A 13441-nucleotide genomic window follows, 5' to 3' on the forward strand; every position below is an offset into this window, starting at 1 on the left:
TATGGTGCACAGCCTTTACTATTTCCACGAGACAAGTCTAAGAAATTTTGTGTACTGGGACACTGAAATGCAGAGAGCATCCCCACACTGGGTACTGGGAAGAAGCAGAAGGACAAAATCAGGGAGGCATATCGACTCCCGTTGCATGGAGAAGAGGAGGAAGAAACATTCTCCAAGGGACAGGCTGGTACCAGAGTGATGAACTGACACAAAGAGTCACAGCACAAAGGACGACACTTCATGAAATCAGAAGACACTGCTGCACTGATTTGTGATCCAGCTTAGTAAAAATTACACTCCAAAAGGAGCTGAAGGAGAGGGATGTTGGAGGTATCCTCTTGGAGGAAAATGAAGGAAATCAGAAGATGCAAGGACATGACAGTGAAAATGCTGCTTAACCAGGAGGTATAAGTTAAAGAATTTGGGCTTTTAGGACACCAGAAAAACGGCACAGTTTGGAAGAGCTCCTCTTCTGCAGAAGACCGGGCTGGCTGGAGCTGCAAGGAGGGGTTTCAGTTCACAGAAGCGTGTGAAAAGAAGGGACCACCAAACCCTCAGACACTACAAAATCTTTGTGTTGGCAGCATATAACAGAGACAAAGACTATGCTGTGCAGAAATTCATAAATTGATTATGTATCAAGACTAGAAGCCCAGGTAATAAATGCAAGGAATAGAAATTGCTTGTTTAGAAACATGCATCTGAACTAGCTGATATTAATGAACCCTAATAGGATGACACATGACAGGAATGTTGATTAAGTTGTTTATAATCTCTTTAGAAAAGACCAACTCAGAAAAAGGGAAATAAAACTGGCTCACAGTATAAAATGGTGATGCTGACAACTATGAAGTCACTCAACTGGAATATTTATTCATCCACTGGACCTAAGAAGTAAAGCTTGTGGTGTCCCTCCAGGTGATAATCACTTGACACTATTAAATTCAATTGAGCTTTATGAGTCATCCCCCACAGAGGATGACTACTACTTAAACATGTATTAATGTTTGCAACATACCCCACACTCATAGTTGCGAGGCAGTTTGTTCTGAATGGCATAAATTGGAGATTTTCAGTCTTCCAGAATTTCCGAAATCCCCAGATGACAATTTTCTGACAAAAGGGCTACCTCCAGCAGGAGCAACATCTACGTCACATCTCATCTTGATGGACGAGGAGAACCAGTTCATGGAACAAGGACGCTGAAGCAGCCTGAGGTATCAGCAGCCTTGACTTCGATCACATCCACTGTGTGAATGTAAGATAAGGAGATAGAACAAGTCAGATAATCTCTTTGTCTTTCAAAAACGGGAATTTCACAAAGCCAAAAAGTAACAAATCAGTTGGGAGAAAAAACATTTAGACCGGAAAACATAGATGGTATTTGCAAACCGAATAAGAAAGTTTGCCAAAGAACAGTCCCAGAATCCAGGAAGACGCAAACTGGTATATAAAAAAAACCAAACAACATCCTGTTTTTCAGGGTAAATAAAAGCAGACTGAAAAAAAAAAATATGTATACCAAGCTGATGAAGGAAGAAATTTGTTTTAAAAAATGACAAGGAAAGCAAATGTGCACAGGGAGTATCAATGGCTTGAAATGGTAATGATAAGAATACAAAAGCAAATGGGAATGGGAGATTCATCAACAGTATTATTAAGAAGGTGGAATTTTTAAATAAATATATTTGCTGTGTGCAGACAAAAAGGCCAGGTGGTAGCGGGACATTACACAGTGCTGGTGACCAAGTACTTTTCAGCCCAGCAGTCCTTAAACAGCGTGTTAAACAGCAATTACCGATTTTTTTGAATGGGGAATTTTGTATCTGAGAAGTCGGCTGAGGAGCTTTTTAAACCGCTAATAATGAATTTTCAGACACGTTAGGACATGAGAGAAGTCTCAGCAGTCCAGAGAAAGCTGCAATTGTGCCAATATTTTAAAAAGGGAAAGAGGATGGCCAAAGCGAGAGAGCGTTAGCCTGACTTTGATCCCCAGAAAAAAGCAGTGATGGGATTGATTGTGCAAGGCTTGAGTAATAAAGAATTAAAAGGGGCTAATAAAATTAAATGCTAATCAAGGTGGGTTTAAGTAAAATGGATCTTCTCAAACTAATTTGATATCTTTTTATGAGATTACAAGTTTGGATGACAAATGAAATAGTGTTAAGGTAATAGACTTCTGTAAGGCACATGACTTGGCACCATTGCCTAGTATTTTGAGGAGGAAACGGGAATGATATAATTTCGACACGGCACACGTTAAATGAATTAAAAACCACCTAACCAATGTAATTAAATGAGGAATCATCTTTAAGAGGCTATATTTTTGTAGGGTCCTCCAGGTAGTGGTTCCTGTCCTGACATGATTTAACTGCTAGATCTTGACCGGGAAACCTGCTTCCCCCACAAAAAAAGGTGTTGTCAAAACTTTTTATAGCTGAACCAAGTGTTGGACTGCAGAAAATACTGAATAGGATGGCTCACAGGTACACTCTGATCTAGGTTTTTGTTTTTTTTTTTTTTAGAAAACGAGGTACAGCAAATTGGTGTACATTTCAGTATGGCCACGTGTGAAGTCGTATCCCTAAACACAAGGACATGGGCCAGAGTGACTGCCTCAGAAGAGCTCTAAAAAAAAAGGACTTGGATATGGGTCTGGCTGGCAGAAAGTGCCTGGTGTGCCCAGCCAGTGCCGCGGCCAGAAGAGCAAATGCAGCAGCTGAGTGGGCAAAGCTGGCAGAAGGAGGTTACATGTCCTCTGCATTTGGCACCCCTACGGCTGAGATTTGAAACATCCCAGCTCGGACGTCTCCGACTCTAGCATGATTTTGAGAAGTTGGAATCGACACCAGGAGGACCTGTGGAAATGGGAAAAGGACTGGAAAATTTGCCGTAAGAGGTGAAAATCTGGGGAGCTCACTGCCTTGCTGAAAAAAGTAGTTCAGGATGATTTCACCGTGACCTTCATGTAACTGCAGGGTGCACAAGCTGGAAGCCGCACAGAGGCAAATTCATATCTGAAATAACATCATCTTAAAAATACATATATATGTATTCTTTACAAAGAGAGTAATTAGCCACTAAAACAACCTTCGAATGATTGCGCTGATTCTTTGTAACTGGCAATTTTAAAATCAAGATCTGATGTGTATCTTCAGAAAAAAATTAATTATGGGAGTCCCATTCATTAAAAATAAACAAACAAACACCCATGTGAACCCTTTCAGCTTAACTTACTGGGCTTTGGATCAGGCCCTGCCTTAATTGTGGGGAATGCTGCAAAATGACCAGTGGCCAGGGTGCTTCCGTGCCCGTCGCCTCGCTGGGACTGTGCAAACCACTGGCACTAAGAAAAACGCTCCTTTACCCAGACATGTCATTTCACACCCTGGCAGGCAATTAAAATGCAAATTAAAAATGTTAATTAGAACTGTTTCAACATCTATTCTAACGCACAAGATGGGAATTCTGTACAGCGTATGGAGAAGGATGCATTGTTCCTCGGGCAAAACCCTCCCGCCACTCTTGCTCTGCAGTGAGCAGAAATAGCTGCTACTTTTTTGAAAACCTGATTGCAGAAAAAAAAAACCAAAAAGAAAAGAAAGTGCCGAGATCTGATCCTGATCTCAAATGCTGGGATAAATCCACTGAAGCCAGGGGAGTCACAGCACGTTGTTTAATGAGATCAGAATCAAGCCCTGTAAAAATACACTGCAAGAAGGTGCGAAAGGGTATCCACCCCACAATGAAACGCCTGTGTTATACTATTTTTACTCTTTCCCCCCGCTTTTTTTTAAATCACAGCCAATTTACATGTAGTGATAAAGACACACGCTAGGTAACGTAAGGCTCAAACGCACTGGATAGCAGCCTGGGGATAACCTTGTTTCAATGGGGATTTGGGAGGGAAGGAGGAGGCTGTGCCGTGGCGCTCAGGCCCTGTAGCTCTGCCCGCACAGTACCAGAACTGGGTTTTTATAACGACAACAGCTCTGTAAATGCATGCCGGCAGCTCTCCTTTCCACGTTAAATATGCAGTTGCTCCACTAAGGCTCATCCCGATACACCCTGATGTTTAAGACAACTTTCTTCCCTTTCTTACTTAAAATCTACCTACATCAAAGATGAAATCTGGATGCTCCCAGAGCTGTGATGAGGTTGTTTTTACAGCTATTTGAGCAGTGTGTTATACCTGCTTATTTGAAGATGATGATATTTGTATTGTTGCTAAGAATTCATGCCAAGCATAATTTTGGGGCGTTGTGAAGATATCATATTTGCATATTTTAAGTATTGATATAATACAAAATTCTTTTTATGACTCTTTTCACAGCATAATAATGCTCTTTCCATTGCATGACAGCCTTTAGCATAGAAAATTTCAAAAACAGAAGAAAGTTATTTTTTAGAAAATGGGTTTTTTTTTTAATCTGATTTTCATTTTCCCATGTTTGGAGCATCCCTTACTGCTCATGACCTGCTGCTTATCATCCAGATAAAAACAGTAATTGCACAGCGATATAGGCACTTCACACAGTAATGCCTTAATCAAACAAATGAAATGACTGCATTCTGAAGACGTTTGATTTTCCTTCTTCTGAAGAGCACTGTATTTGTAGCCTTGCAGGCTTTATGCCAGCTGCTGATGTAGAAGACTGCCCATATGAAGCTCTTCCTTCCTTCCTTTCTCTTCTGTCCCCTTGCCTGCCTCAGCCTTCCCTCTGCCCTTCCCTGCTTCTTCATCCTTTGAGCACAGAGAGGCTCTATTTCTGCTCTCGCAGGCTCCACGCCAAGCCCTAGGATAGAAATAGCTGGTACAGAGTCTACAAACCTTTTCTTCCTTCCCTCCTCTGATTCCCATCTTTCATTTCCCTTATCCCGCTTCCTCGTGCCTCTAGCAGACAGCTTTTGTGCCATAGCCCTTCTGCCCTGCTCCAAAAGGGCTCTCCTGGAGCTGCCCCCTCCCCTAAACCAGCCCCTGCCTGCTGGCAATAGCAGCAAGCTGGCCTCAGGGCAGGCGATTTGGGGAGGCCAAGTAGCTCAGGTGGGCTTGAGGATGTGCTAATGAGCAGCACATGTTACTGCTGAGCGTCCATATTTACAGGGCCTTCGAAGTGAGAAAAACCTGAGAGGAAAGATGGGGGAGGAAGAAAATCCAGTGAAAGAGACCGGCTCCTCTTCCATAGTCTGCTTATACGTGAAATTCACTTTCTGCATGGTGAGAGATATTTATATTGTATTTTAATTACCTGGAAGCCCTATGGTGCTTGGCCGGTGTGAGCTTTCTTGCTGTGCAGGCTTGTGCTGGTGGTGACCTGGCCCCTCTGGGCAGGCTGCTGCTTTGAGAGGCTTCTCCCCATGCCGGTGACCAGATTTCTTTGTGGTGTTTTCTTTCTGTAAATGCCTTTCTGAACAGTCAGGGTATGTAATTTGGCAGCGGCGAGCTGGAGATGCCTGCTCGCCAGCCCCCTGTCAGAGGTGCTGTGCGTGGGCGGCTCTTTTGCTGAGGGACCTAGCAATGAGCAAAACTTGGAGGTGCAGGTGGGGAAACAAGAGGGGTCTGGCGGGCGGGTGGGTGGGTGGGTGGGTGACCTGGCAGTGACATGAGGCTCCTGTGCAGCAGCAGATTTGTCAGTGACTTCAGTCTCCTTCAGTTAGCTTATTCTGCTCTGGAGTGAAGGAAAGGAAACTTGCAACAAACCAGTGTTAAAACACTGCTGAAGGACCCATTTTCCTTTTGCCTTGGCAAACCTTTTATCTCCAGCTCGGAAGAGGCACGTAAGCAGTCACAGGGACTGCTGGTTTTGGGGTCAGAGCAGCAGGGAAATACTGAGGGTGGGGCGGAGGGGCCTGGTGCTGCCCTGGAAGGGAGCAGGTTGTTGTCCACAGCTGAGTTAATCCCCGGGGATCCTTGTCTGCTGTTCTCCAGGCTTTGCTGGAGAGGCTGCTGAAGGCGGACATCTCCCCTGGTTACGGGGTGCGCTTGGCCTCCCTTCATGCCCTGCGGGATGCCTGACAGCATTAAGCTTGATTAGCCCAGTCAGATGCCTGACGGTAGCCCACCGCCAAGCCAAGTGCAAAGGCTGGGCTGCAGCCAGGAGGCCGTGCCCCAGCTCCTGCGTGTGAGGGCCAACATCTCCCTTCCCAGTGCCTGTGGCAGGACCCTCAGGGAGGGAGGTGAGAGACCTTGCTTAAGAGCTTTTCTCTGCTGAGCCCAGAAGAGGCACGTCTGGAGGGAACAGCCAGTGATGGCTCCCTGCGGCTTGATGGCCAGTGAGGGGCAGGGAGGAGGCCATCACCTGCTGCATTTTGGTGGCAGCAGATGCCACCTCGCAGGGAACGCTGGCAGGGACCCGTGCTGCCAAAATCCCTCCGAGGTGTTGCGCTCCTTGCCTCCTGCCCAAAGCGGCGGCCCTGCGGGTCGAGGGCAGCACGGCGGCAGCCAGGCCGGTGTCCTTGTGCCCATGCTGCTGCTCCAGGGACCACAGAGAAAATGGTGATCCCGAGCAGGCACAGGATCAACGTCCTCTGCTTGGAAATGAAATGTCTTGGCTCTGCACTGATGTTTTTATTTTCATAACCGCTTCAGCTTTGCCGCAGCGTTTACATACAGCAGCGGGAGACCATTACCCTGGGATAATGTTCAATCCCACTGACATTACCTCCCTTGCAGTGGAAACACAGGGGATCTCTGCCAGCCCCTCCCGGCTGGGTGGCTGACCCTTGGTTAGGGGGAATGGCTGCAAAAAAATAAAGCCCTCTTGTATTACAAAGTTTATCCATCCAGCAGTTTGTGATTTTAATATGAAAAATTACCTCAGTTATTTCAAAACGCTGGCAATTGAAATTCAGTTTGTTTGGGGTTTTTTTTTTGAGGTTGGATAAACAGTTGGTAAGTGCCATCCCCGCCTTTAAGAACTCACTAAAAAAACCAGCGTGATTTGATTTGTTTGTACAGCGAAAAGATTGTTCTTTAATCCCTTCGGAGTTGTTGGATTTGATACTCCTGCCAGTCGAACTAATGAAAAATCCTCTGGCAGGATGCGTCGGGAAACCCAGCGACACCCCCTCGCCTCTCCTGAAGACAGTGGGTATCTCAAAAATGGCGGAGCAAAGGACACAACTCCTGCATCCCTTCATGAAACACAGTAGCCATGCTCCATGCCAGAAAGCAGTGTGGGGATGGAAGTCTTATTGTGTTTGATATAAAATTGGACCCAACTATCAAACAGGAGGTATAGAAGGTTTGGGGGTTTTGGGGGGCAGGGGGGCAAACCAAAAAAAAACCCAAACAAACCAACCCCATAAAGTACTACACAATAATCACTTTGGTAGTTTATTTTTTTTCTCCTGGGTTAGATCAGTACAGTGAAATCCACTATTTTAAAAATAATTAATGTAGTATTTGTGTTATAATCTTAGGTATTCCAAATAGCAATTAATTCTTTAATGAATATGAATGATTAATTCAGTACATAAACTGTATGAAATAATAACAGAAATTAAATCAGGCGTGTTGTACCTGACTGGGGAGGAGGAAAGAAGAGAGCAGTTTGAGGTTTCACACCAGTTACAAGGATAAAATTAAACAAAACCAGGCTACTTGGATCTTAAGTGGGGCTAAACTAAACCCCTCTTGGGCTCAGCTCAGTTGCTGAAGCACAGTTACCTACTGCAGTTTGAGATGCCCTCCGACACTGGAGACATCCCCATGGGGCTGGGCAGTCTTAACACAGGACCTACAGGTGGGAATAGCTAACTTGCACCTGTGTTCAGGCAACTGAACCAGGATCAGCCCTTTTTAGTCACTCACTGACATATGTATGTGTGTTCTTAAAACCCACAGTTTTCTATTAATGGAACTAGGAATTTTTGTATTTATTTAGTATGGGAGAACATCCTTAAATAACGGTAGTTTCAGTCTCCTCTGTTAATCAAATATCTAAGCAGCAATTTCAGGGACTTACAGATACCCATCGGTTTTGGCAAAAAGTCTAGCAAGCATTTTTTATGTTGCTCTTTCAAACATATCCAATTCCAAATGTATTTATTTTGTGTAATTTGTACTCTACTGTAAATCTTAGAAGCTAAAAGGGAAACAATACAGAACATCCAACTTGAAACCTTCCCAATGCTTTTTACTCAATCTTCAACATATCTCCTGAAAAGCTCCAAATGCAAAGAAACACTTTCTCAAAACCCCCATGTATTAAAGTGTTCTGCACTGGGAATCTTTCAGATTCATCGCAATGGTTCACACATTCGCTAGAAATAATAAGAAAAATAAGATTATGTTCCTCTGCCCTTTCCTATTCCCAATACTTCCTTTGATATATATATGTGTGTGTGCATGTGTTTGTACACCCATAACTTGCTCTCTTTTTTTTGTTTTATTAGTTTTTGTTGACTTATCTTTATATGTTACTTGAGAGAAAGAAAGATACCGAATCAGCTCAGGTGATGAGGACAGGGCTTTTCAGTGTACTCATGAAAACTAATTTAGGAATGAGACAGTGAAATATTTATCTAATGATTCTTCAGAGCAGGTAAGTGTTTAGTTGCTGATATAATCCCAGAAAGCAGGCTCTGATGATCATATGATCCTCTAATTATCACAAGAGTTCAACAGTCAAACAATTATCTTTTAATTTCCTCACCATGATCCAAGTACCTCACAAAATGTTGAAACAGAATTTTTGTAGAACTGGGATATCTAACCAGAGGTTTTACTTGCAATTTACTGTTTATTGTATAAATAGATATATATATATAATGTCCTTAAAAATATAAACCTCACGGCTAACACTGGGAATATTTCTCTGCAGTTAAGAAGCCAAAGCTTATTGGTAAAGTAGCTTCTCTTCTAAACTGTGTTGAAGGATGCAGAAGAACAGTTTTAACAGAGAAAGGTGCAGTGTCCAGACACAGTTGGCATCTGCTTAGATTTCAGTGGCCAGTGCACATTAGCCTCTCTTTGACAATACATATATGGCACTGCAAGTAGTGGAAAAAGATGCACTGAGAAATGGAATGAGTTTTTTGAATAATGAAGGCTAACGTATTAAAAGTAATACATTTGGAAAATGACAATTGAGGAAATTCAATAGCACATCTTGTAAACCTTTTTACTGAAGTTAAGAGTCTGTCATTAATAAAATGCATAAAATTAAAAAAATAATTTCCTTAAATGAATTGCTTTTGGAGACATCTTAGGAAGCATTATTTTGACAATGTTAATTGTTGTCTTTTTCTTTTTTGATAAATGGATTATGCAAAATTAATTCCCTCACTATGTAGATTTAATCCACAACACAGGACCACTGTCAGAATTTTAAAGTATTTTGAGTTTTCTAATGAATAGATACAAAAAAGCCATACTCAATTAATTTATTAGTTTGAAATCTGAAATTATAAATCATTCACTGTCTTTATCTACAGTTTCCTGCATTTGACCAAATCCTACTGTATGAATGCCTGGAGAAAATCATTATAGGATATTTTTGAAGACAAAGTTTTATCATAATATTCCAAAATGTTGAATAACTCCTCTTCAGTTAGGTCTATGCCGTACTCATGAAGAACCTACAAAAGACAGACACAACTCTAACATTTATTCCAGTGCTTTGGGTGAGCAAGAAATAAAAACATTAGTTTATCTTGCTAAAATTTCTTCACAAAATAACTTGATGATTTAGCTCCACTCTGTCTTAGGTTTCTCAGAACATTAGAAAATCAAACCTTCCTTTATTATCTCTTACTCTTCCCATGCCAATACTGGCTCCCTGGGATGCATATCTGAAAACCTGTGTATGCAGGGGTTTTGTCCACTAGCCCAACTAGCATTTGCCTGAGGGAGCATTGGGAAATGGGTAGCATCTGTGTGCGTAGAAGCTAATTTACTACTATCTGGAGATGAGATGAAGAGGTGGAATATCTTCCTTTCTATCCTCCTTGGATGATCTGCAGCCTTTGCATCCTGGGAAACAGAAAGAATAATCCAGTCGCTCAAACTGTGCAAACCCCTATGTATATAATAATAACGCCCATGATGCATTCAGTGCTCTTAATTTCCATGGGACAAATGCTCAGCCTGTAAGCATGCCTTCCTAACACTTCAGTGAGAACCCAGCTTGAACAGGATGCATCTGGTTCACCTGATGCTAAAAGCCAGGTTAGATACCTGCATCTTTCAGATATTTCACCCGGTGCATTTTTTCAGCACTTCAACAGTTTTGAACGTTCTCAATGCCCTAACATGAAAGAAAATAATGCATTAATTTCTGAGGATTACTTCTGGTTTTAGATGCACTTGGGAATTTAAACCCTGAAAGTGGCCAGCAACACAGTGTGTCCTTGTGGGCTATGCCAGTTGTCATTAGTCTTCTGACAAACTCAGATTATTCTGCCCCTTTCCCTCGTAACAGCTCAGCATCAGAAATCGCTAATGACCCCTTGCAGATAGTACAACCATAAATAGCAGTGTTACTGAAGTTAGTAGAGAGCTAATTTCCCTGTTTCAGTAAATTAAGTTACCTAGGAGATAAAGGGATCTGTACCTCCACAAATCACTTGATATCTTGTCAAACAGCAGATTAACACCTTTGTAGTAGGATTTGGAATCGGGGATTGCTTCTTGATCTAGATCCAAGAGGAGTAGTTTTTTGGTTGTGGGTTTGTTGTTGGTTTGTTGGGGGGTTTTTTTTGGTTGTTTTTTTTTCTTAGCTTATATCATGTTAGGAAGCTTGATTTGAAAGTTGTTGACATTGCTTTAACTATAACTGGTAATCATCACGTGTCCTAGAGGAACACGACAAATTAAAATCAAATGCAAGGAGCCTGATCTTTACTCCTTCTCCCCTGAGCCTGGTCTGCTGAGGCAGTGCCCAAGCAGTCAGAAAGCTGCAGTGATAGACAGGGAGCCTCAGGCACGAAGCTGATACAGCCACATTGATACATCTTGCTCCTCAGCCTTCGTAGAGGAGCAGGCAGGGACTTAGGTTTCAGCTATGTGGCAGTGCCAGAACATATCACATTCCCACCAGTCCTAAATAAGTAAAGATTTAAAAGAGCACTTCTGTGACTGGTATAATCAACCAAATTTATAGTCTACCAGGCAACAAGCTGGCTTCCTGAAGCTTCAGGGGGAGGGGAGTGTCAGAAGCACACCTTATTGTTGCTTATTGCAGCCAAGCATTTGCTTACTGCGATTGAGCATCCCATCCACTAGTTGATCAGTTCTTTGAAGCAGTAGCGATACCAAGGGGTGTCCTAATGCAGGCAGCATTAAATGGGTTTAGGGTCCCACGCTATTTTTTTTTCTTGCAGTTGATTAGCAAATATTCAGAATTACTCCAGAACAGATAGTGATTATTATTGCTAGTTAAAACAATATCAGAGATTTTGAAACCAGTAAAGCTAAGTAAAAATCAGACTCCTCATGGATCTAGATGAATAATCACTGATATCTGGAATACACAGGTGTGTATTTGAGGAGATACAAGGTACTAAAATATTTGCAGAGGATACGGATCCCTTGCCTAGTATAAAACTATGCTGCACACAGAAGAGCAGAGAGAGAAACCAGAAACAGAGACTCTCAAGTGGGGACTGCTTGGGCCCCTTCCATATTTAGAAGGGACCACACCAGTTGGAGGGTCACGGGATCCTGCAGCTGTAGCAGTGCCTGGAGGGATACCTACCAGAAGGTACGCTTCTATTCCCTTCCCACATGTTTGTGAAAGATACGCATTTAAACTTTGTATAGGGACTAAGGTTTTTCTGTTTTATCTATTCAGGACCCCACTAAGACCTCAGACCTCAAGGAAGTGTAATGACATGTGGAGAAAAAGATTACTGTGAGTAATGGTCAGAGCTGAAGTCATAAAGAGGGGCCAGGATGAGTTTATGTGTTCTGGTTCAGTACCATTTTTCAGAAAATTTTCAGTCAGGAAGCTCAGATTAGACTACTGTAATTTTCTGACTCTTAATTGCTAAATGCAACTTACTTGTCTGTAATCTGCAATATGTAACAGTCCAGTATGACTTTCATCATAGGATTTAAAAGTTCGCTTCATTGGTCTCCAGCAGCGCGAGATCTGGGGCTGAATTCTCAGCATTGCGCTGAAGAACGATGTGGTTTGTGGTCCAGGACTCATCTAACAAAGTTGGATGAGAGAGACTCGTATTTACTAACATCATCACGAGCACAACGGGGCACAACTATAATGCAGAATGAAGAGGTGTTGGACTGTAATGCTGCCTTAATCTGCGACCGGCTGCTGAATACTTGTTTACAAATTATTGCAAGATACCGTTTACACAAGATTATTTTAACCTATAACATTTTTATATTCTTGGGAAGTGTAGATAGTGTATTTACTTAATCACTGTCAAAGCCCTAACTTTTATTATTTGAAACTGATTCTGAAGTCAATCTAACTTCTGCTCAGATCTCAGTGTTTTCACATGTATTATGCTTGTCCTTGTTTCAACTCCCTCTTTCAGTCATTTTTAATTCTCTGCAGTGTTCACTTTTCAGAGTGAAATTTTTGCTTAAAAGTGACTGAATGCATAAGCCAACTGTGGGAGTGGTACAATATTTAAGAAAAAACAAACCCCTACTGTACACTTTTCCCATATGAAATACCCTATAACCAGCTGTTGAACCTTTCTGCAGTTCCACAGCTGAACCATAGGGCTAATTTTCCTTGGGGCATGTTGTGGCCTGTTTTAGCCTGGCTAAACTTGTTACATTGGTGTACCCTGAACACATGTGAACTGCAGAACTATTCATTAAGGCAAAATTAATTCCACTTGTACACAGCTTTAACACTGGAGTGATGAGTAAGGGACTTCAGGGGGGGAAAAGTCGGCAAGCTCCAATCCACCTGCAGGGTCTGGATCTGCTCTACTGTTTTCTTAAAATACAGCTCCATCTCTGCTTCACCCTACACTTTCCCGGTATTTATTATTGTAATTGGGTACAACAGTGCCCCATTTGTGCAAGTTGCACATGCCACTGGAGTCTCTACAAGCATCTCCTTGTGAAGGAAATGCACAGTTGGCTTTATACATCCACTATGTGGACACAGAGGCTGTGCTGCACCTACACGGGTTGTAAGAGGCCTGGGGGACAGCTGCACCTTCTTTCTCTGCTCTTGGGGTATTCTTCCTTCAGACTATGTAGCTGAGGAATGAGTGGGTACATGAATAATGCAGTTTCCAACCCAAAGTACTGAGTATCCTTGTGAGCTGAAGGGAGGGAAAGGGCACTTTATGATGACTTCAACTTGGGTTATTTTCATAGCTCAGAGCCTGGATGCTTCCATGAAGCTGTAGGCCATTGATTCTCTCAGGCTTTTGAGAAAGAGAAGGAATTGTGCCTACCATAAAAAAAAAGGTTTTATTTGTTTTTTTTAATTATTATTCCTTTTGATGTATA

At 42.3% G+C, this 13441-nt stretch overlaps 1 protein-coding gene across 1 annotated transcript in view; it reads right to left on the reverse strand.

The window, feature by feature from the left end:
• Positions 1–9427: 9427 nt before the first annotated feature.
• Positions 9428–13441, reverse strand: part of EFCAB6 (EF-hand calcium binding domain 6) — a 108773-nt gene continuing 104759 nt past the window's right edge. Inside the window, 2 exon segments of the mRNA XM_075491299.1 lie at positions 9428–9582; positions 12006–12155. Coding sequence (XP_075347414.1) covers positions 9460–9582; positions 12006–12155 — 273 coding nt within the window. The 3' untranslated portion in view covers positions 9428–9459.

This window comes from Mycteria americana, chromosome 1, assembly GCF_035582795.1.
Source record: "Mycteria americana isolate JAX WOST 10 ecotype Jacksonville Zoo and Gardens chromosome 1, USCA_MyAme_1.0, whole genome shotgun sequence".
NCBI classification, from domain to species: Eukaryota; Metazoa; Chordata; class Aves; order Ciconiiformes; family Ciconiidae; genus Mycteria; species Mycteria americana.